Here is a 24,783-nt window from a genome sequence, read left to right on the forward strand (position 1 = left end):
TGCCTTTTGCTATTGTTTACAGGTGTCAGTGATGGTAAATTCCATACTGTCGGCCTGTAGTGGGAACTGCCAGTTTGAATGGACTGATGATGTAACTCCGACTGTCACCTCGATTTCTCCTCTACAAGGTTTGTTAGAGCTGCAGTTATTTCACCAATCCCTACGTCTTAAATAATCAGTGTGCAATCACTTGATCACATGATCCAATGCAAGTAAAAAAAGAAATCTTTGTTAAAATGACCTCGTTAAAATAGAAAAATAATCCAAGATGACAAATAGTTTTTAAATCAGCAAATTACTGTGAAATCACTAATTTTTTGCGAGTTATTTATTTTCATACATTTTGTAGATACTCTAAAACAATGAATTCATAAATCCAAAAGCTCCTAGCATTATATTTTATAGGGATGCATTTATCCATGTAGTCATGCTTCAATGAAATAATGATAATTTTTTTTTGAAAAAAACCACGAAAATTAAGTCCCACAAAATAATCATTTAGAGATAATCCTTTAAAAAATATCATTAAGATTATTACTTCAACTGCCTTGTTTTCAGAGGTAAAATAATCCTTCAGAGGACGTAGTTACCAAATTGTTAAAAAAAAATTCAAGAAAATATCAACATAGCAACATAATCATAATTCAAACTCAACTCCTGATAAAGTACAAGAATAAGTCCAGGTGTTTGAGTCAATGTATGATATACCGGTATATGTTTAATATTGAAGGGCTGATATTTTGCAATTGATCTGGTTTTAGCCAGTTTATTGGTTTTAAATTTTACTTTCGTCTGTGAGATGGTGTTCATGTATACAGGCATGAAAATTTTCTCAGATTTTTATTCACTATAGAAATGTTCAATAGGTATTTAGCTTTTCACTGTCTTTATGGACCATGATTACAGTGAAATTTTACCCCTCGTAAATATCAATAACTATACTGAATCTTCAGAGGGGACGTAAACTGTCGTAAAAGGTAGGTCAATGAATGAAGATTTTCTAACAAGGCCTTATTTCTATATAGAAAGGGATAATACATGGGGGTACCAGTATTATATCTAAAAGGAAACAAAACGGGGAGAGTGTTACTGTTGATTCTGACAGATATTTAATTGACAAAGAAGATAGAGCATCAACATCTGGATTCCGTGATTTTATCGTAAGTTGACATGTTTCCGCTAGCTAGGCTAACTGTCATCAGAACAATTGCATAGATATTGTTGTAGTTGAGGTTAAAATTTTGTCTGTACTGTAATGTGATTTCAATCGTCTCTATCATGTGATACTTACAATACAAATGTTTTTTTTTTAATTTTTAGAAATTTTTATTACTTGTTACTTGAACAATTTAATATTTTTTTTATATATAGTATCTTTGTATAATAATTTCATTACGTTTTCAATGTAACTTTACTAGCCTAGCCATTCATGGTTTGATTCCGGGAACAGATCTGAAAAGGTAGAGGGTGGGGGGGGGGGGGTCACCTGCCCGACCAAGTGGGTTTTCCCCGGGTACTCTACTCTGGTTTCCTACCACAGTAAGACGCTCTTACATCCAGACCAACAAGAGTGATTGTATAAGTTGTGAAAACTTGTTTTAAAATTGTTGTAAAATGTAAAATAGGTAAAGTTTATCTAATTTGTTTTGGTGTCGGTGTTGTAGGTAGAGAGGGTGAACTGTTGACAATCAAAGGAACTCACTTCAGTGTCCTGACAGGAGACAACACCATTACTGTTGGAGATGTGGACTGTCCACTTAACTGTGCAGCATCATCATCATCCTGTAGTACCACACAGCTTGTCTGTTCTTTAGGGAACGGATCACCTCTCTCGGGTAACGTGATAGTCCGAGTAGTGGGTAAAGGGAACGCCATAACGACTACCATCCCAAAGTTTACATACATGTCCAGTATCGACAGTTTTACACCACTAAAAGGCAGTACAGCAGGTAAGGACCTATAGACAAGGTTCCTTTAGAGGAACTGAGACATTCTGTAATAACCACAGAAGTTATGAGTGGACTTATTTATAGGCAAGTAGTATATTATCAGTATAAGTTAATCAAATAGTCTGAAAATTGGGAGGGGGGAGGGGCTTGGGAAGGGGGAGGGGCTTGTCCATTCGGCCCCATCAAGATTCAATATAAGAATATAGGGACTTATTTCTTTGACAGGTTTTCGGGTAAATTTTTATACAAAGGTCAATTATGAGTATATTTTGGACATTGTTGTGTTTCAGGGGCCCAAGGTCAAGATCAAGGTCAACCTTGCTATATATAGAAAATCATCAAATGATTCAATACTGAAAATATTAGTGGCAGGGGCATTGATGTCTTACAGACATTTTTTATTGAAAGTTTATCACATAATCAGTAATGAGATTTTAGATAGGTCATTAGATGTAATATATATTGTGGAGTGATTTTTTCATTGGCTGTGCCAGTCAGAAATCTATTGTGATGTCCTAATATGGATAGTAGCATAACATCATGAATTAAAAATGGTGGAACAATATAACAGGGTGCCTCTGCTTTGTCCTCCAAATTTTCACTTTAAAACATGTCAAAATGTAGCTTTTCTAAGATATGTGATAAATAGTGTCTTTAGAGTAGTTAAATTTGTTTTCATTTCATGTGACATTTTCTGGAACTCATTTCCATGTTTTATCATTTGCTTACTATGGCTCACAAAAATAAACTTCTAGGAGTAAAGTTTCATAAAACACCGTAAAATCTCATTTGGGATTCTATGCTTATAATCTAGGTTAAGTAAGATCTTGTTGACTGGCGGGTAAGATGTATTTAGTGATCTATATATAGCTTCCATAACTATAGAAAGCTTCATTCAAGCTTGAGGAAGTTAATCTCAATCTTGATCCTTTAGACCCTTATTAAAATACATTATGTATAAGCATTTCTGTGACCCTGATTGTTCCTTTATGGAAACTGACACAAATCATTAACTAATGGTTCAAAGAATCACAAATAAATGGAAATCTAAATGATGGATTAGACAAGGCCTAGCGAGAGGAAAAGTTGCAGAGAAATAAAGCCAAGGACGTGAACAGACTAAAACAATTCCAAATTGTAAAATGAAAGGACAGGAATCAGATTCAAACGTGAATTATATTTTCTAAGTACAATTTGGTTTTTGATTAAGATCATGATTTTCTTTCCAGGTGGAACTCTCTTGACATTTACTGGATATGGTATTCCTAGAAATGTGTCGGTTATGATTGGTTCTGCAAACTGTCCAATAGAACCACTTGTCACAACTTCTCAATTCACTTGTCGAACACCTGCTCAGGTACATTTCCTGTCTTCTTATTTACCTGTATGTTAAATGTTAAAAATTTCCAAGTAATATTGTCTTCATCTTTAATTTTCTTTGAAAGCATAAATGATCAATATAATTCTGTTTGTTCACAGAAAAAAATTTGATATTCAATAATTTGGAAAGTAAGTTTTGATTGTTATGAAAGATACAGATATCTTGAAAATAACGATTTCCTTAATTTCATTGCAGGCTTCTGGTAACAAAAATGTCTATGTTACAATTGGTGAGAAACAGGATTCTAGTCTTCAACAGTTCACTTATGACTCAAGTTCATCAGTCACTCCTGTAGTAAAGACCAGGACACTATCAGTTCTACATCCGTCTGTGTTAGGTATGTAACTGTAGTAAAGACCAGGACACTGTCAGTTCTACATCCTTCTGTGTTAGGTATGTAACTGTAGTAAAGACCAGGACCCTGTCAGTTCTACGTCCTTCTGTGTTAGGTATGTAACTGTAGTAAAGACCAGGACCCTGTCAGTTCTACGTCCTTCTGTGTTAGGTATGTAACTGTAGTAAAGACCAGGACACTGTCAGTTCTACATCCGTCTGTGTTAGGTATGTAACTGTAGTAAAGACCAGGACACTGTCAGTTCTACATCCTTCTGTGTTAGGTATGTAACTGTAGTCACGGCCAGGACCCTGTCAGTTCTACATCCTTCTGTGTTAGGTATGTAACTGTAGTCATGGCCAGGACCCTGTCAGTTCTACATCCTTCTGTGTTAGGTATGTAACTGTAGTCAGGCCAGGATCCTGTCAGTTCTACGTCCTTCTGTGTTAGGTATGTAACTGTAGTCACAGCCAGGATCCTGTCAGTTCTACGTCCTTCTGTGTTAGGTATGTGAGTATCAAATCCAAACAAGTAGAATTAAGGCATAGACAGACTTTGACATAATGTTTAAACTCAAACCAACAAAATGATATTATTGACATCAGGAAAACAATAATTATCACAACATTGTCAGAAAAACAAGTGATATGATATATAGATAAAATAATATAATTTGAAATTATCAAAATTTTGAAAATCTGTTATGCAATTCCTTCAGTATTTTGCAAAATATCAACATATATCTTATTATCAGAAAATGTTTTTCCCCTTTAGGTGGAGAAAGTGTTAATTTTACTGGAATTGGATTTAAACATGGGGTATGTACAAAACTTGTCCTGGTGAAGTTGGTCAGTCATGGTCAGTCTGCCAGTGACATATCCACTGATCTGCATGTGGTCAGTGACACAGAAGCTAAAGCGCTGATGCCCGGTACCGAGCCTGGCGTCTACACCATCAAGATACAGTGTCAACATGGTTTCGCCTTGAACGAGTAAGTTAACTGTACTGACAACTTAAGGTAATAGATTTTGGTCTGTTAATTGTGAATTGTCTCAAAATCAAATCTGTATATGGCATCAAAAATTGGTTGGAACTAGAAGGATGGAGATGTGAAGTTTTAACTAATCAGGATTATTCTGTTCTGTATTGTCCTATAATTTCTCATCCCATCCCTTCTGACCCATCTTATGCCTTCCAATTCCATGATACCATCCCACTTTGCTTGTTTCCATCCTGTCCCATCTCATCTGATGTCATGTTCCATCCATTCTGCTTTTGTCCCATCTCATCTGATGTCATGTTCTTTCCCATCCTGTTTCTGTCCCATCTCATCTGATGTCATGTTCCATCCCATCCTGTTTCTGTCCCATCTCATCTGATGTCATGTTTCATCCAATCCTGTTTCTGTTTCATCCTGTCCCATCTCATCTGATGTCATGTTCCATTCCATTCTGTTTCTGTCCCATCCTGTCCCATCTCATCTGATGTCATGTTCCATCCCATCCTGTTTCTGTCCTATCCTGTCCCTCCCATCTGATGTCATGTTCCATCCCATCCTGTTTCTGTCCCATCTCATCTGATATCATGTTCTATCCCATCCTGTTTCTGTCCCATCTCATCTGATGTCATGTTCCATCCCATCCTGTTTCTGTCCCATCTCATCTGATGTCATGTTCCATCCTGTCCCTCCCATCTGATGTCATGTTTCATCCCATCCTGCTCCCATTCACTTTCATTACCATAGCAACTTGTATTCTAAAAGAACATTTTAGTGAATTATTCAGTTTGAAATCTTAACTACTTCAATCAAATATTCAAAATTTTTTAAATATATTTGAAGTACTCCAGATGCTGATATAAAATATTAATTGTATTTATCAAACTGAATATGTATAATTATATCTGTACAAAACTGCTGATTATTTTAGTGAAAGGTCCTAACACTGTACCAATAAACCAGCAAATGTTATAAAGTATTGCTATTTCATTATCCTGTAAAAAAAATCATGTTTTGGCCTGTGAATCTCCTGTATATATCTAGTTACCATTCCAGATTTTTTTATTTGCCAGGAACAATCTTCAGATTGAGTACCAGTTTGCTATCACAGCGGTACATCCACCCGTGGGTTCTGTTTACGGCGGCACCCGAGTGACCTTTAAAGGAGTTGGGTTTGGAGACGACCCCTCAAAGCTCACCACAACCATTGGAAGCCATGCCTGTGTGATTGACCCTGTGACCTTTAGTTCAACTGAGTTCATGTGTCAGGTGACCAGAACAGGGAAGACACACACCGTCACAAACAATGGATATAGTGCTAGTATGTCATCCTATCATTACTGACAGTAATGTGTAATTGGTAATATTTGATGGAGATTTAATTTTTCTATATGTTCGCAGTCAGTGGAGATGGTGCATAATTCAGTACCCAGCAAACATTTTTACCATATAAATGAACATATCTGTACACATACATGGAGATCACACGAAATTTAAAACCCGCAAACTTGCCCAAACTGCAACAACTGCGAAATAATAACAACCCAAAATTAAGCTAGTACTGTAATATAAATTTACATTGGGTTCAATATTCATTGTTTCCAAAAAAAGCACTAAAATTTTTTGCAGACATTTGATTTTGAAGATATAGCTCTGTCTACAAATTGTAACAGTTCATGAACATATGAATTCTTGGATTAAATCAATGAAAATAATTCTGAAAATTCACGATTTTGACAGAGTATTTGGCCACAACTTCTAATCATAATTTTTCCACATCGGTATTTATTGAGGAAATTGATTCAAGTAAACAAAAAGAAAGAGTTTATATCTGATTTCAAGGCTGTATAGAGATAATGGAAGGAAAGTAGCCTGTGGTGCATATAGAGCAAATTTTTTGAAGATATTTCAGGTTATTTTTCGCAAGTCTGGATTTTAGCAATTTTTATGCTTAATTTGAAAATTTAACAATCTTGATATCACAAAAAAGATTATATATCTATTATAATGTTTAGTTGAAGTCACATGACTTCAGAATATGGAAACAAGTTACTTAAGTACATGTAAGATTTTACAGGGTTTTTAGGTCATCTGACCGAAGGGTCTGATGACCTATTGCAATTGCCTTTTGTCCAGCATTGTTCGTCGTCCGTCATAAACATTTTCAACTTCTTCTCAAGTTATACATGTCTCATTGAGCTGAAACTTACCTGAAATGATCATGACATGATCCTGACCAAAGTTTGTTAATTTCGGGTTGGTCCAAAATCCAACATGGCAGCCATGGCCGCCATCTTGAAAACACATTTTAGACTTCTTCACTTGTTTCACTAATGATGGTAATTGGTGTTCTGCTCATTGCAAAATATAAATCGTGTCATGTTGATGTAACTCAGCTGCTTCAAACAGTACTTATTGTTCAAACTGTAGGATCTCCCTAGTGTTGATAGTAATATGACAATATAGTTTTGTGTTGTATTACATTATTGTATATATTGGATAACAACAACTATTACATGTTTCACAAATGTTTCGTAATTACATGAATACCCTACAAATCAGCGAAAATATTATCCTTTCAAAGACAACTAATTTTGGCTCTCAGACATTTTGTTGTGGTTGTTGAAATTGATGAAACTTTTGTTCCAGAGCTAGGTACTGGTTATAATTGGCATCCCCGAAATGGTCAGTACTACATCGGTGACACCATCCGTTGGTCATTCAAAACTTCTAAAGATGAATTTAAGATGGGTGTTTATGAGTTGAGAAATGGGACAGGAACTGAGGAGATGTTACATGGATTTAACAGTGGAGTTCCTGTTCACCAAGGTATTTTCACAATTCATATTTATTTCAGTACAACAAAGTGTTCTGTTAATGGATAGATTTTTATATCTGATCACATTTCTCTAAACAAATTGAAAAAATAAAATTGATAAAAAATCCTGAAGGCAATTTCATAAATTTTGGTAAAAGTATGAAAACTTTAACTACAATGTTGAAATGATACAATGTCTATATATTACAATGTTACAATGTATAAATGTTACAATCTACTATAAGTATCACAATGTATAAATGTTACAATCTACTATAAGTATCACAATGTATAAATGTTACAATCTACTATAAGTATCACAATGTATAAATGTTACAATGTATAAATGTTACAATGTATATACATTTGTATGATACAATGTATAACTGATACAATGTATAAATGTTGCAACATGTTACAACGTTTAAATGAAATTTTTTTGATAGGATCCTACAAAACAGACCTTAGCAAGGCAGGTGTTTTTTACTTCTGGAGTCGTTATCTCGACCAGGATGTTGTGGATTCTCCAACAATTTCATTCCGGGCACAATTTCGAGTGTCAGAGAAAACAGCAAGCAGTGTACCCATTACTGTAACAATCGGAGAGAAGACAAAATACACAGCATTGCATATTGTAGATTCAGGTAAACAGAGAAGAACTGGAACAAAGGGAGATAAATGAGGAACTTATCCACAGAACTTATAATGAAATAAATATGAAATAAATCGTAATTATTTATTAATTTTTAATAGAAATCTAATTTTATATCTATTTTTGAGATATCAATGAACTAAGGATATATATTACATTCAGGAACAATAGCATATATAGTATTTAATGTAAACATTCAGTAACTGATAGAAACTGTGATAAAAGTTAGAATTTAGAACATCACATACATGACCTCTTTTATGTAAATCATAATGAAGGGTGCCAACATTACATGTACTTCAGGAGAGAACTTTTTTAATACATATCATCCTTTCCTTATAAGGCCAAAGTTCTGGGTGAACTGGTTGATGGTTAAACTTAACAAGAACCAACTTATCCCAAGCTTGATGCTATTGGTTATCTCCCTTAGTTTGTCCCTTAAACCTTCAGTCACCCTATATAGCATGTGGTAGCCAAGCAAAGGATATCAGGATCCACCACTTAACTGTGTTGGTTCTCTTCCCTGAGGTTATGAAATAAATAGTGAAGCAACATTTATGTACTTCTTAAGTAATTTCTTTAAAGTTATTAATTTTAGAGGAAAATTGATTTTCATTGATTTTGTGGGTATTTGAATTTGTTTATCTTTAGACTCTTAAAATAAGGATAAGTAGATATATTGTTACAATTTATCAAGCAAATTTAATTTTCCAAAAAATTGCATTTAATGGAAAAACAAAGAAACCTCAAAAATATAAAATTTCACAGTACTATTTTCATTTTTCTTCCAGGGGAGACAATCGATTGTGGTGATTGTGAGTTATCTGTCCCTGATTGTATTCCTCCTGTTCCTTCATCAACAAGATTGTTTCACTTCTCATTCCTTCCATGTTTGGGGGCTGTCATTACCTCAGTTTCGCCAACAGTAGCTACAGACAATGATGACATCACTATAAAGACATCGTTACCTGGCAACCAGCTGTGTCACAATGAGGTTACCATGGGAACCAAGATCTGCAGAGTCCATAGACAGATGGAGGGTGGATTTGTTTGTCGGATTGATCCAGGGACAGATATGGTGGTGATTATACTTTAATCGTTAGACTTTTAGAGTCTGTTTACTTAACGATGATGTTGGGTGTTGTTGACAAAATCTCTCAAATAAAAATAAATCTCACCTTTCTTCATCTTAACCTCTTTCTGCACTTTGGACTTACACATATATCTAGTAGTTATAATTAGATATGAAAATATATATTTTTGTTTACATGGTAAGGTATACTTTCCATGAATTATACTTTCCTAATTCTTTCTGTTTTCTTTCTGTAGGTTGGACAGAGTGAACCAATCACCATTAGAATCAAGGAGCTAGGTTACAGTGTTCTTGCTCTGCCAAACCCAAATTTCCAACTCCGTTCCAGAGTAATTAGTGCAAGACCAGAGCAAGGCTCGGTTGCAGGTGGAACAACTCTTGTGATCTCCGGAGTGGGACTCAGTGGAGGCACTCCAATGGTGGGAGGAGTAGAATGTGAGATATTGGAAGAGTCTTTTACAGAAGTGAAATGTAGAACACCACCAATGTCCTCATCAGCTGACAGAAATGGAGATACACGTCGTGCTGTTCAGTTCATACACAACGACAGTCCAGACGGAGTTCTCTCCCCACAGTTGTCTTTTAGATATATGCATGCTGTTAAATTAACATCAGTTTCCCCAAAAGAAGTGTTTGGATTAACAACAATATTTTTAGGTGGTCACGGTTTCGGTACGGAAATAAACAAAGTCCACGTTACCCTTGGTGAGGAAAGAATCAGATGTGCGGTGAAATCTGTGAAGGACAATATAGTAACCTGTGAGATTGCATGTCTTACAGCCGAGCCACATCTAGTCGAGGTAAACATTGATTTCATCGGAGCAGCTCAGAGCGATACCCCGTTCTGGATTGTTGGTCGACCAGCAGTTAGTGCGGTGTCGCCACAATCGGGGAGTATATATGGCGGCGTTCTTGTCGGTGTAGCAGGTAATGCTTTCTATGATGACGCCACTACTGTTACTATTGGTGGTAAGGATTGCCTAGTGTCAGGGACGGTTTCCACATGTCAACTGGTTTGTGAATTGCCCCCCACAGATGATGTTGCAGGCTCGCAACCTGTGGCGGTCACATTGGGGTCAACATTTGTGATTGGGTCAACAATTCAGTTTGCTTACAATCTGGATAAAACTCCTGTGATAAGTGGTGTGGATCCAGTCGAAGGAACTGCTGGACAGGAAATCACCATAGAAGGAGAGTTTTTTTATGCTGAATCACGAGAAGTTTATGTTGGGGGATCAATTTGTGCTGTTCAGATAGAATCTGCCGAGATTATTGTTTGTAAGCTTGGTGACCATGCGGCTGGTTTGACTGATGTTGTTGTCATTGTACCTGGATATGGACGTTCAGCACCAGAAGGAGAGACAAGCATGTTTACTTATTTGTTGATCGTGGATAAACAACTCAATCCAAAAATAGGTGAGTAGAAATTAAATTACATGTTTGAGTTAGAGCTACAACATGCAAGTACCCCTGGTTGATAGGAATCGCACTGTCTAACCTCTGTCTGTCAGCTTTTTTGCTTCTAGAGGCCAAACTTTCTGAATTTTCACATGATCATACTCTGTGACATGTGAATGCGCAATAGAGATTTAAGAAGTTCCTTATGTCAAGGTCAAGGTTGTTGTTCCTAAAAATAGAACCAGGAATATACTGGTAAAATCAATCTGATGAGGCTCACACAGAAGATCAAACATTGTGATAGGTAGATATATGCAATATGGATTTAGGAATTTGAAATGGTTTCTAAAGTCAAGGTCAAGGTCTCTGTTTCTAAAAATAGAACTGAAAACGTACTGTCAAAAATGTATTATATTTCAGGGTACTACTGGTCAATATCCTGTCATGAAATTTTGAAGCAGATTTGACTGAAATCAAACGAAACGTTGCCTCACATATGATCACAGTGTTAAAGGTCTAACTGTGGATACATTAAGTCTTAGGATTCATCAATGAAGTTGTATGTGGAGGGGTGGGGTGGGGTGGGGGGTTGTACCCTGTGGTGGGTGGGGTGGGGGGGGGTTGTTATACCCCCATTTTGGGGTGTTAGAGAACACTACTCATTTTTTATAAAAACCTTCAGGTTAAACTAATGTTACATACTACACAGATGTAGATCCCTTCTTGACAAATAATCTCTGATAGCCATAAATACATACTCTCTGTACATCATTTCCTTATACACAATTTAAAGTGTCATGAATCTTTCCCTACTTACTGACTATTCCTTCACGTATAATTGCCCATAGGAAGTTATTACAACAAGTTAAGGAAACATCCTTAAATTTAAGTTATTCCTTAACCTATGTTAAGATTTCCTTAAGTTAAGGAACATTCTTGACGTTTACACTTCATGTCAATAGAAAAGAAATTCTTATACCATCAGCCCCCACCCCCTCCCCCCACCCCCCCTACCCCCTACCTCCCTACCCCCACCTTTCAGGTTTCTATTACCAAATTTTCATGTTGGAGCTGGTTTTTTATCAATAAGAAAATATAAACATCTAAAGAATGTATCATAGGAGGATGAATTCTATACATATACAGGCCAGCAGACAATGATGTTTTGTTTACATCTTTTCCAGGCCCTCCTAGTGGTGGTCAGAAAGTCACCATGTCTGGGGCTGGATTCAACCCTGATGCCACAACTGTCTTCTTTGGAAACTCAGAGTGCGACATCCTCACAGAATTATCTTCCTCAACAAGACTTGTGTTCTTAGCACCTCCTGGTTCTGGTACAAATATATTATTCTCATGGAGTCTTATTGTCAATGTAAAATATCCATTTGTCAGTAATGATATTCCGTGTGAATTTACAAAATATTGGGAATAGTTTAAGTTATATCCATTAACAAAAACAAAATTTTCATTACAAGACCCAAAAATGTACTGAGAAATTGATAACTTAAGTTATATTTTGAATGAAGAATTCTGAAATAAATAAATTTAAGAAAAAAAGTTCTAATTGTTTACCATTAGAAAGTTTTAGTCTTTTCTTTGTGATTCTTTCACATTAAAGTAAACAAATCTACAACACTTTTTTATTCCAGGTTGTGTTGATGTAGAAATTGACCAGGATAACTTGCATCAAGTTATAACAGACGGCTATAAATATGATGATCCTGCGGCTGACCCTGTCATTGAGAATGTCACTCCTCAGTCTGCAGGCACAGCAGGAGGAACTAGGGTCACTATTACAGGCTCAAACTTTGGGTAAAGATTTTTACAAGATTATCAAGTTTTGTGATTTCTTGTTCATCAGTGCAGAAAGGTTAGTGTTATGATTTGACCTTGAACTGTTTTATGTTGCTAGGGATGATGCAGATAAGGTGAAGGTGGACACTGCTGGAGTGGTCTGTGTCGTGCAGTCTCCAATTCAAGACACTTCTGTGATTTGTGTCACAAATTCATCTGGAGGAACAAGGAGATCTGGAGCTGTTAGCATGCTTATTAACAGTAAACCTGCACAGCTGTCTCCCTTTGCACAGGATGTAAGTATTACAATTTTATTAGCTTTACTGCACACAAAGAAAATGGGCCTATGCCTAGGAGGGGCATCCTTCATTTGGACTGTCATCAACTTATTACTTTAAACAATTTCTCTCTTACTTTTAAACCAAGGTTCTGATATTTAGCCTATAATTTACTAGGATGAAGCATTACCAAGTTTTGTTCAAATAAATTAACCAACTTTCAAGGTCACAGGGGTCAAATATGCTGATGTTTTCATGACTTCTTTGCAATAACCAAAAGACACAGGGTTATAAAGCATGCTTGGATGAAGGGCTTCCCAGTTTCTCTTAAATAAATGACCTTGACAGACTTTCAAGGTCACAAGCATCAAATATGCTAATATTTTCAAAGTACCAAAAGGCACAGTGCTGGAAGAAGGACTACCAAGTTTGTTCAAATGAAAGACTAAGTTGACATCTCAATAAGGAAAAAGACCAAGGAGCTGATATTGGACCTTTTATATGCTACCAAGTTTGTTCAAATGAATGATCTTGACCTACTTTGAAGGTCATAGAGGTCGTATGTGTTCAACTATTTGAACAACTTCTTCTCTATAATAAAAAGGGTGTTGGTATGAGGGGTACAAATTGTGTGAAATAAATGACCTTTACTCTTTTTCAAGGTCACAGGGGTCAAATGTGTAGTTGTATTTATGTAAATGCTTGCTTGAGAATTTGGCTTTCAAATTTGTAGAACCAACTTTACAATTTGACAGTGTCTTCTTCGTAGGCTTTCCCTTAATATCAAGATTCATTGTTGTTGAGAACACTTCAAAATTTAAAATTGCTGATTTTAAAATATTCCTTTCCAGGATGTTCTAGAATTCCAGTTTGTTGACAAATATTCGTCATCGTTTACATGGGGTGGGTCATCGCCTCCGATAGCGGGAGACATTGTGGTAGTGTCTTCAGAGATGACACTGATGATTGATGTGGAAGAAGTTCCAGTCCTCACCATGCTTGTTATTGATGGTCAGTGTTCTGGCGTTTATTATCTTTCTTCATCAATGACCATTAAATTTGTTTGTTAAAATACTGTTAAGGCTGTTATCAGAGGAGTGTCATTATTTGTTTCTTTTAAGGGTGTCCAAAGATAGATACCATTTCATGTACTTGTACCTAGGAAAATTATCATAACATAGAATAAAGTCTATTTCATGATTTTCATGAAAAATGCATTTTTCTTGTTCCAAGGTATTGGTGAAACTACTTATATTTAACCATTGACAAAATACAACATCTGCAGTATGACAAAAATTTTCATAGGCTAAATGGAAAATAAGAAACAGAAATGTTGATTGGATATAAAGGAAATATAAAAATAGTTTTCATTGGTCATAATGGAAATAAATAAGTAAAAGCAGACATGATTGGTTGTAAAGAATGCATGACTTTAATTTTGGTTGGATGTGTCTTTTAGGTGGTACAGTAATCTTTGATGAAACAAAGAGCAGCATTCTTCTACAGGCACATAACATCCTCATCATCAACCAGGGAAAGTTACAGGTAAGTTATTAGAAAACTCAGGTAAAACTCTGATGATTGGGAATCTGTAGATACAGTGCTTGTACTGCCAAGTCAGTCAACATTTAATTATAACCTCAGATGAATTTCTGAGATATGTGGTTTGACGCCCCCTACCTGTTGTAGTTTATTTTTCTCAGATATGGATCAGTCTCTGCCAATGTGTTTGTGTCCTTGAACAAGACACTGTACCCTATTTGCTCTTGATGTGGTGCAATGGGCCTCCTGTATGTTGTTCAGTGAGGTAACCACCATCCACAAAATAATCTTAGTGGTTCATGGGCTGTATTCTTACTGAGCAAAAAGCTTTAAAAATATTTTTGTTAATAAATTAACCAAATATTAAAGTCTTCTTTTTTTTATTAATATATTTCATTCTCTGATTAAAAATTAATTTTTCAAATTTCAGTAGAAACACAATTATTCAGAATTTCTGAAGGATTTTCAGTTCTCTGGAAGGATGTAAATATTACACAGAATTCAACCCATCAGCCAATATGTAAAGCCGGTTATTGGACATTTTAAAGACTGTATTGTCTCGTCTTGATTTCTCTAAACTGGACAAACTTGTCATAATGAGATTGCTTTTCTGAGAAATTCCAGACTTCTATTTAATTGCAGCTTTGTAGATAGTTTGAGAGACTGTCATCATCTTCATTTTTCCAATTGGAATCACATCACACAACAAGACAGATGGCCAGCTACTATATAGGGGTGCACCACAAGGACTCGATGATTAGGTCAAAAAGTCGTCCTCTTTATTTGTCTATATGTCGAATTGTCTGTAAATAAATTATTCATGTAATGTGATCCTCTTTATTGATGACAGGTTGGTACGGAAGACAAACCCTACACAAGTTACCTTACTATATTACTACATGGTCACTACCTAGAGCAGACTCTTCTGCCACTCTATGGCTCCAAGGTGATAGCTGTTCGGGAGGGAACGCTTGATCTCCATGGTAACAATTTAAATATTAAACTGTAATTAATCCTTAAATAAGGAAAGTTAGATCTAGATCAAATTTTGTTTAATTATTAAGCATAATGAGGAAGAACCAAATATGTATCATTATGAGATGTTAGAGTCCAGAATTACATTAGAAATATATGTTTGTTGTGTGTTTTTTCATTTCATCATTATCAGCCCTGGTCAGGACATTGTGATGTCATTGTAACTATTGAAAACTGTTGTGCATATACACATAGGTATACCTCGATCACCATGGTCAAAGCTAGCAGCCACTGCAGCAAAGGGTGACACACATATTGTCCTCATTGACCCTGTCAACTGGAGGTCAGGTGACCTCATCGTCATAGCAACAACAGGCAACAAAGCCTCACAGGAGCAAACAGAAACCAGGTAAGGAAGATATGGTGATTTAGAGCACACTGTCGTTGTTGGCAGAAGATCTGGTCAGGAAGTTGATTAGCAGCTTGTCTCACCCCTTTATAATGCCTAGATTCTATTGTAAACTATTGGCAGTATAACAAGGTTTTACTGTATAATGGTGACAGTATAACAAGGTTTTATTCTATAATGGTGACAGTATAACAAGGTTTTACTGTATAATGGTGACAGTATAACAAGGTTTTACTGTATAATGGTGACAGTATAACAAGGTTTTATTCTATAATGGTGACAGTATAACAAGGTTTTACTGTATAATGGTGACAGTATAACCAGGTTTTACTGTATTATGTTGACAGTATAACCAGGTTTTACTGTATAATGTTGACAGTATAACCAGGTTTTACTGTATAATGGTGACAGTATAACCAGGTTTTACTGTATAATGGTGACAGTATAACCAGGTTTTACTGTATAATGGTGACAGTATAACAAGGTTTTACTGTATAATGTTGACAGTATAACCAGGTTTTACTGTATTATGTTGACTGTATAACAAGGTTTTACTGTATTATTGTGACAGTATAAGAAGGTTTTACTGTATAATGGTGACAGTATAACAAGGTTTTACTGTATTATGGTGACAGTATAACCAGGTTTTACTGTATAATGGTGACAGTATAACCAGGTTTTACTGTATTATGGTGACAGTATAACCAGGTTTTACTGTATAATGGTGACAGTATAACCAGGTTTTACTGTATAATGGTGACAGTATAACAAGGTTTTACTGTATAATGGTGACAGTATAACAAGGTTTTACTGTATAATGGTGACAGTATAACAAGGTATTTTGTATAATGGTAGCAGTATAAAAAGGTTTAAATGTTGATTGTCATCTTATCTTTCTGTAAAAGAAATCAATCAAATAAATTTTGATATATATTTTCAAAATCTATTTAAATATAAAATTTTCCCTGCTTTATCTTTTCTTTAAAATCTTGGTTTAATTGGTCACAAACAAAGTAGAATTCTGGTCAAGGAAAAGTTCTTGGCAACAAACACTGGAACTCAAGGTCAAATATACCATTACTGTAAGATAAGGTTTTTGTATCAATTTACAGGATGATTGAAGACATATCTGATGATGGTTACACTCTGACTTTTGTGGAGCCTCTTCAGTTTGAACACTTAGGAATTACACTGAGACATGGTGATCATGATTTTGAAGTGAGAGCAGAAGTTGGTCTGCTTAGTCACAATGTCAAGGTCATGGGTACCAACACAGATGCTGTCCCAGAAAAGGCTGAAGCATGTCAGAAAGGGTTGGATTCAGGTATGATTTGGTGAGAGTTTATGTTTCCTATGTATCAGACGCCATTGTTTATTTCAATGCCTCTGCTAGGATTCGAACCCAGGACCCCTGACTTACTAGTCTTATGCTCAAGCAATCAAGCTAAAGAGAAGTTCTCTCTATCCAATCGGTATTTGCAGTTAGTATTTACCAAGGTTACATACTCCTCGTCCAGAAAATAATATATTCTAAATTTTCCAGGGGTTACAGTAACCTGAAAAATACTGAAATTTACAGTGTATAAACAGCGCCATATTGAAATTAGATGTTTTGATATTCATGAATATTTTGTATCAGTTGGAAAAATGGACAATTTTACTGAAGATTTGATTCCTTGATTTTCTATCACAGGTGAATTTGCGACCGAGATGTGTTACAACAGAAGATTTGGAAAAGAGACTTCATCAGATCAGTTTGGAGCACAGATTTTCGTTCATGCTGCAGAACCTGACAATGATATGGTCATTGTTCGTATAAACAACACAGAAATTACACAGGCTGGACAGACCTTCGGTAATGGTAGGCATCCAATCCACTTCCATATGAATGGTGACGTATCTAAATCGTATGTCCACAGCTCAGCGATTCACGGCACATTTAATCGGGCTTTAAACATTCGTACCACTAACAATTTATTGGTGGGGAACAATGTCTTTTACAATGTGACTGGTTGTGGAATTTTCCTCGAGGATGGGACGGAGATGGGAAACCAAATGCAAAATAACCTTGCATTCCTGGTTAAACCCTCTCCCAGCCTGCATAGCGAGGACCTCACACCAGCGGCTTTTTTCATCACAAATCCAGACAATATTATACAGGACAATGTAGCAGCTGGAGGAACACACTTTGGATTCTGGTACAATTTTGATAAACATTCTGATGGGATGTCACGGAACGATAATTTCAAACCAAAGAATGGCCCATTTAGGAAGTTTTACGGTAATACTGCACACTCCATGGGAGAGTATGGACTGTGGGTTTTACATGAGTATTATCCGTCTAACGAAGGCTTTGATGAAACACCATCAGTGGCATTATTCGAGGAATTTACAGCATATTTATGTAAAAAGGCTGCAGAAATGACTGATGTCAGTGCTCTTCTCATCGAAAATCTGTATTCGCTACATAATGAATTGACAAGTGTAGAAATCCAAATAATGTCGGACCACCACAGTGGAGACATATTCCAGGATCACACTGGTCTTAAAGCTGGAGTGTATGTAGCATATGATCCCATGCTTCCTTTACATCCCAAATGGGATGTTGGAGATGGCTCAGCTGCCATCACAACTTACGGAGTTGTCTTTCCCTGTGGAAAAGTTGGTAAAGTTGACGGTGTTACATTTGTGAATTATGACACACTTGGCTCAAGTGCCTTTTCATTTCCAACTAAAACAAGCACCTGTTATGCTGATTGTGCTGGCTATCACTATAGGGTGACACAGGCAGTGTTTATCAACACTGTACAACGTGTTCTGTTCCCGTCAGACCGTTCCGGTATAATTGAAGACGATGGCAGCTTAACTGACTCTAATGAACCAGGGAAGCTGGTGGTTTGTAGTCCACCATTCCTCAGGTAAGTATTTCATTCTTTACTGTTTACTGTAAAACAATTTACCTTATCATCATTTCATTTACTTGGTTATACTTATTTTTACACTACCAATACGTCATAATGTCATAGACTGTCATATGTGTAATGTGTATGACATTTACATTAATATATAGAGAATACATGGTCATTGTCTTATGATATAAGCTCTCAATTTTTCTCTTTCTGCACCCGTACCAAAATACAACTTATATTTTAAGACATTGGCATTTATTGTATCTATCCTGCAACTCTTATTAATAATTCAGACTGTTGAAATTTCAAATTTGTTAGATCTATTCAAAGTTTTTTAGCTGACATTGACATTTCACCTGAGGACGCACGTCAAATTAATTACACTGCGCAGGAATATAGGTCTATACTTTAGTGGATACAAAAAGTAATTTTATTAATGTTGTAAAATAAGCTTGTTTGTTCAAAACACTCCTCTAAACAGTTATGTGTAGTTTGAAATGAAATGAAAGTGATTCTGTTAAATACACATGCTAAAATACAACTGTTTTCCATCACTGCAGAATACAGCAAATATATATATATATGGTAGGTGTATTCCGACAATGGCAGCACAGTTGCAGGATAAATGTATATACATATTTATAGAAGACAAACCAATGTCTAGTAATGTCTAGTGGCACTGACAATGAATAGTAGACAGTGCTATGTGATAAATGTCCATTCAATACGAGAAATAAATGTTTAAATACTTTTTCAGTGTCTGCACAAAAGATTTTTCCTCAAAGAATCTGTTTAACTCTGGCAATATGGAAGTCTGCCTTTGCCCTGCTGAAACAGTATTTCATCGCCTGACATTGAATGTAGATAGTATCTCGACAAAAGCGGGGAAACGTCTCAAGGCGACATACATGGGAGGGTCTTTCTTTAGCCTCTATTCTCCTAAATGTCAGGCACAAAAACAGGGATGGACCATGCTGCTGATGGAGAACAAAAATGAAATTCTTTTGGAGTTTGAAGAACCAAATCATTTGAATAACATAAGCTATTCAGGAATGGTTTACGATTTACATCAGGTTTGTGATAATTTTTCACATTACTGGAAACATCCAATAACTTATATAAAGGATATCATCATTAGTCGACAAAATTCTCTGACATAAGGAATCACTTAAAACAACTATTTTATATCAAACATTCATATGACAACATTCCTCCTTGCAAAAAAAGGATATATTTATATGATCCCCAAAGGGAGAGCATCCAGTCACTGCTTTGTCTGTCAGTCTGTCACAATTTTGTCAGTACCATAACACAAACACTATAAGAGGTATCAACATTAAACTTCATAGATAGATAGAGAAGTGCAGTGCACAAGAACCATCACACTCATTTGCAAAATTGAGGAGTTATAGCCCTTTGTTATTTTTCATACTGAAATTTTGGCTAGAGGATTACACAAACACTATGACAGGTATTATCCTGAAAATTCCTAGGTAGATAGATCTCAACAAGTAGGAGGGCATTGCACAAGAATCATAACTTTCTTATTGCCCTTTTTTATTTTTAATACTTAAATTTTGTACTGATTTGGGAGCATAACCCGTCCCTGACAGCACTTATTACTCAGTAAATTAGCTTACATTGATAGTTACTTGATTACATTGTAAAGAAAAGCTTACTTTTTTTTTCAAAGGCATTTATATAACCTTTTTCCAAACTTAAATCCAAGTCATTGGAGTGTTTGAAGAGAACATGTATTTACACTTCTTCCTTTATGGACTTGTAGGATCCAGAAGACACTGTGAATTTCCTCATTTTATGTCATAAGATGAAGGCTAAGCCAGACAAATTTTTCTACAATGGAAAAATTGAATGTCCAGAATCGACCTCGGCTTTGACGCCATCAGACAAGGATGGAACTTGGTACTTCCACGAGGACACAAAGAGGCTGTGTTATATAGGTCGGTGAATGTGCTTACTATGTATGCATTCCTCATACAAATGAATACATTTCCATCGTAAAAATGAATAAATGTGTGTAAAATAATTGCAAAGTCAAAACATTTAACTCCAAACTTAAAACTGGCAACACTGTGTAAAACTGAAAAATTTTGTTTCCATTTATAATTTTATGAATGAGATTGACTTACCACACTTTTTACCTCCCTGCCTCCCCCCTTCTTACATTTCTTGCTAGAAAATAAAGCTGGTGTGTGTGTGATAGCCAAGCATATGTTGTAGTCAGGGTTAGAAAGATGCTTGTTTTTGGGCGAGGTTGAACTGAAGTAAGGGGAATAATATTCTTATGTAATATTGTGTAAGTACAAACCAAATGAAATAAAACACACCTATTTTAGCTTTTTTGTCATATTTTAAATAATTTAGTCCATAGAATTGAAATAACAGTTGTTAGTGTACAGACAGGAAAATTTACGTAGGTCAGGTGACACTGTGGTAATCATATTGTTTATTTTTACATAGTTTTTAAATTTCAAGCTTCTAATATTTTTCAGTTTTCCAGGGTTTGGAAAATTCAAGAGCATAAAATCATGTACATTGATACAGCAAAACAGACATTTTCTGAGATTTTCATTCATTGTAAAAATGTTCACCGGGTATTTAATTTTGTACTATCTGTCATAACTGTGAGTAGATTTAGATTTAACCACCTATACAATACACTGGTCTGATGTACTTAGGAAATTGTGGTCAACTACCCAACTTAACAGGACTTTTCCTCAGTATTCCTGTTTTCTTACCTTGGAATGATGTGAGAACAATGAGTCTAGAATACCATTACCAAAAGTTTGATGATTTCCAAGAGTTATTGTAGTGTGTTTTCAAAATTCAGATATGTCATACAGGAAAGTTCAGGATTCAATTACTGTGGAATCGCAGCTCAATATCTTTGTGGTTTTTCAAAAAATAATTTGGACATTTGATTTCATGGATGACAGAGCTTAGTAAATCTAATTATGACAATTTTGACAGTTCATGGACATATGAATGCACAAAACTAACAAAAATAAATTTCCCATGAAAATTAATGACTCTACAAAATTGAATCACCTATCATTAGTTTTGTAGATGTTTCCATGGTTACCTGATGTTTATATATCATATTATTGTTTATGTGAGTTAACATTTTTTTCCCATTTAGTGTCTTCTCTGCGTGATGAACCTGTAAGGACCTCATCATTGGTAAACTCTAATGATCACCAGATAATGTTGGACACGTATAAGTGTAAATACGATGGCTGTGTAACTCCAGACAGAAGGAATATCTCTCCAAGCTGTCACCCTGATAGCACACATGTGATTAAAACATGGAAACAGTTCTGTAATGAGCTTACAACACCAAAGAAGTGTGGTGACGGTGCTAATGTAGAGATAAAAGCTGGTATGTGTACTTTTCTTATCCATGAACATGTTTCCTTGTGATGAAATATCCCAGTAATCAAAACTACATTATGAGTTTTCCTGTATTAGCATCATCAATCTAGTAGGGACATTTGAATGCACCATTAAATTTTCAATTTTCTTTTTATTTGTGAAAACTTCAGAATTTTCTTAAAGTCTTTATCACGTGCTTTTCAATTTGATTTAAATTTTGTTGACAAAATTTTATGCTGTGTTTTATAATGCATCAGTATTTGAACATGACAAAAATATTTCTTTGGTGTTACATATCATTAAAAAAAAATCAGTAGAAAATTTCGTATTTCAGAGGAGGCAATCAGGTTTCAGTGTATCATGCATTTTGCTTAAAATGACCATTATACTAATGAATTAGGAAAGGTGGGGCGTATAATTAAATGTAATTCTTGTTAAAATCGCCATATCTATCCTATAATAGGTTCATGTGATGTAAACAAACATCCACATCTACTACAGTTACAGTATAAATGTCAGCAAATACTGTATCATTGTCATGTAATATAACCAGTTTCTTCATAAATTTTTTCATAAAATAATTATGAAAGAATATTATCAAGATGCATTATAAGAAACCGAGTCATTTCTGTATCAGAGCTTGACATCAGATTTAAACATACACACCGTAGCTCAATCTGGGTACATGCATAACCGTTTATGATTGGTTGATGGTTTAGGTGTTTGGGTTACCATGGGAACCACCTCAACAGCAAGACTGAACAAGCTCATCATCCGAGGAACGTTAACAGTACAGAATAAAGCAGATGTAGAAATCGTCATCAGAGCGACTTACATTGTTATCATTGGCGGACAGCTCATAATTGGATGTGATGATGCATTCGTTGGCAAGGCGACTCTTCTGTTGCTAGGCAGTCGTAGGACACCAGTTTACACTGATCATCATGAGAGTGGCGCAGACATTCCCATTGGTGCCAAAGTTTTGGGTGTGTTTACATACAGTTATATAGTCGATTTGTATTCTTACAGGTCACATGACAATAGGCTATTATGCATATAATACTGTACTCCTTATTCAGTATAATTTGGTCAGGATGTCTTCAGAATTTTGATAGAAACAGTTAAACTTCATTATTATGAAGTAGGCAAGACAGTTAGGAAATTACAAGTTATCCAAGAATTGGAGTTAAATTAAGTTTGAATGTTTGGTATGAAGTTTGGCAGGGACTGATGAATTACTCAGAATTTAACAGGGTCTTTGAGTTACACAACTTGGAGGTAATGAGGTTCAGCTTCATACATAATACGTATTAAATGTTGAAACTATGTTTTTGTGAAAAAATACATTTTTAAATTTTAAGTTGATATGATGTAATTGTTAAAAATATTCCTATAAAATCAAAATGATATTTTTCATGTTCGTTGCTATACCTTCACAAATACTTACTACACTTCTCCAAGGTAAACAAACTTATCAATTTCACTGTTATCTACTTGTACTTAACTGTTCTCCCCTAATTTAATATTAATTTTTAATTCTAATATAATTCCAATTTTTTTTTTTAATTTAATGTGTTTTACTTCCACTATTATACACAAGAAAAGATAGGAAAATAAGAAGATAGTGAAAAATAGAAAGTGATGAGGAAGAGTTGGATACAGAAATAAGGGAGAGAGGGGTCATCTATACTACCTGACCTGTTCTTAAACTGTAATTTAGAAGATGACCTCCTGGTCTTATTATAGGCTTAGCCAAACAATTTGCATGTCACAGCAAAAGGACTGGTTAAAGAAAGACAGGAAGAGGAAGGGGATCCTATGCTAAATAAATTTTGATATGTTGATGGTATTTTGGAAATTGGTCAAGATGGGGTAGTGGTTAGTTGATATTAATATAAGTTATCTCCCCTATCAAAGCTTTTCTTTCATACCTTACATACAGCCTCATTTGGAGGGCTGACCCTGAGTTAGGTTAGTGGTTAGCTGTTAGTAGTATAAGTTATCTCCCCTTATCAAAGTTTCTTTTTATACTTTACATACAGCTTCATTTGGAGGGCTGACCCTGAATGGCACAGGACCTAAAATTCCTTGGACTACATTAGGCAACTCAGCAGCTGTTGGAGACACATTTGTAACTCTGGCAATTAGAGTAACAGACTGGCAGGTGAATGATGAAGTCCTAATAACGGCGACGGGTTACAATGCTAAAGAAGCAGAGAAACGACGAATAAAATCTGTCAGTAATAAGGGAGAGACAACAGTACTGGAACTCGATGCTGGATTGATGTACAGTCATACAGGTAACTGGAGACTGTGGGACAGGTAACTGGAGACTGAGGGACAGATAACTGGAGACTGAGGTACAGGTAACTGGAGACTGAGGGACAGGTAACTTGAGACTGAGATACAGGTAACTGGAGACTGAGGGACAGGTAACTGGAGAGTGAGGCACAAGTAACTGGAGACTGAGGGACAGGTAACTTGAGACTGAGGGACAGGTAACTGGAGAGTGAGGCACAGGTAACTGGAGACTGAGGGACAGATAACTCAAGACTGAGATACAGGTAAACTTCAGACAAGACACACAGGTAACTGGAGACTGAGGGACAGGTAAACTTCAGACAGACACACAGGTAACTGGAGACTGAGGGACAGGTAAACTTCAGACAGACACACAGGTAACTGGAGACTGAGGGACAGGTAAACTTCAGACAGACACACAGGTAACTGGAGACTGAGGGACAGGTAAACTTCAGACAGACACACAGGTAACTGGAGATTGAGGTACAGGTAAAATTCAAACTGATGCACAGGTAACTGGAGACTGAGGGTCAGGTAACTGGAGACTAAGGGACAGGTGA

The 24,783-nt window shown here is 35.8% G+C and overlaps 1 protein-coding gene across 1 annotated transcript in view; it reads left to right on the plus strand.

Annotated features, from left to right (window-relative positions):
- LOC132547803 (fibrocystin-L-like) overlaps positions 1 to 24,783 on the plus strand; it is a 111,832-nt gene that overhangs the window by 65,709 nt on the left and 21,340 nt on the right. Inside the window, exons 32-55 of the mRNA XM_060211606.1 lie at positions 23 to 128; positions 1,665 to 1,949; positions 3,179 to 3,306; positions 3,526 to 3,667; positions 4,439 to 4,655; positions 5,735 to 5,982; positions 7,311 to 7,490; positions 7,926 to 8,123; positions 8,923 to 9,212; positions 9,461 to 10,640; positions 11,807 to 11,956; positions 12,272 to 12,434; positions 12,535 to 12,712; positions 13,546 to 13,705; positions 14,154 to 14,239; positions 15,087 to 15,219; positions 15,467 to 15,620; positions 16,733 to 16,944; positions 17,314 to 18,538; positions 19,287 to 19,602; positions 20,316 to 20,490; positions 21,690 to 21,929; positions 22,642 to 22,908; positions 23,965 to 24,222. Coding sequence (XP_060067589.1) covers positions 23 to 128; positions 1,665 to 1,949; positions 3,179 to 3,306; positions 3,526 to 3,667; positions 4,439 to 4,655; positions 5,735 to 5,982; positions 7,311 to 7,490; positions 7,926 to 8,123; positions 8,923 to 9,212; positions 9,461 to 10,640; positions 11,807 to 11,956; positions 12,272 to 12,434; positions 12,535 to 12,712; positions 13,546 to 13,705; positions 14,154 to 14,239; positions 15,087 to 15,219; positions 15,467 to 15,620; positions 16,733 to 16,944; positions 17,314 to 18,538; positions 19,287 to 19,602; positions 20,316 to 20,490; positions 21,690 to 21,929; positions 22,642 to 22,908; positions 23,965 to 24,222 — 6,691 coding nt within the window. The remainder of the gene's footprint in view (positions 1 to 22; positions 129 to 1,664; positions 1,950 to 3,178; positions 3,307 to 3,525; positions 3,668 to 4,438; positions 4,656 to 5,734; positions 5,983 to 7,310; positions 7,491 to 7,925; positions 8,124 to 8,922; positions 9,213 to 9,460; positions 10,641 to 11,806; positions 11,957 to 12,271; positions 12,435 to 12,534; positions 12,713 to 13,545; positions 13,706 to 14,153; positions 14,240 to 15,086; positions 15,220 to 15,466; positions 15,621 to 16,732; positions 16,945 to 17,313; positions 18,539 to 19,286; positions 19,603 to 20,315; positions 20,491 to 21,689; positions 21,930 to 22,641; positions 22,909 to 23,964; positions 24,223 to 24,783) is intronic.

The sequence above is a fragment of the Ylistrum balloti genome, unplaced genomic scaffold (assembly GCF_031769215.1).
Source record: "Ylistrum balloti isolate Yb309-2 unplaced genomic scaffold, AGI_CSIRO_Ybal_v1 Utg369980, whole genome shotgun sequence".
NCBI classification, from domain to species: Eukaryota; Metazoa; Mollusca; class Bivalvia; order Pectinida; family Pectinidae; genus Ylistrum; species Ylistrum balloti.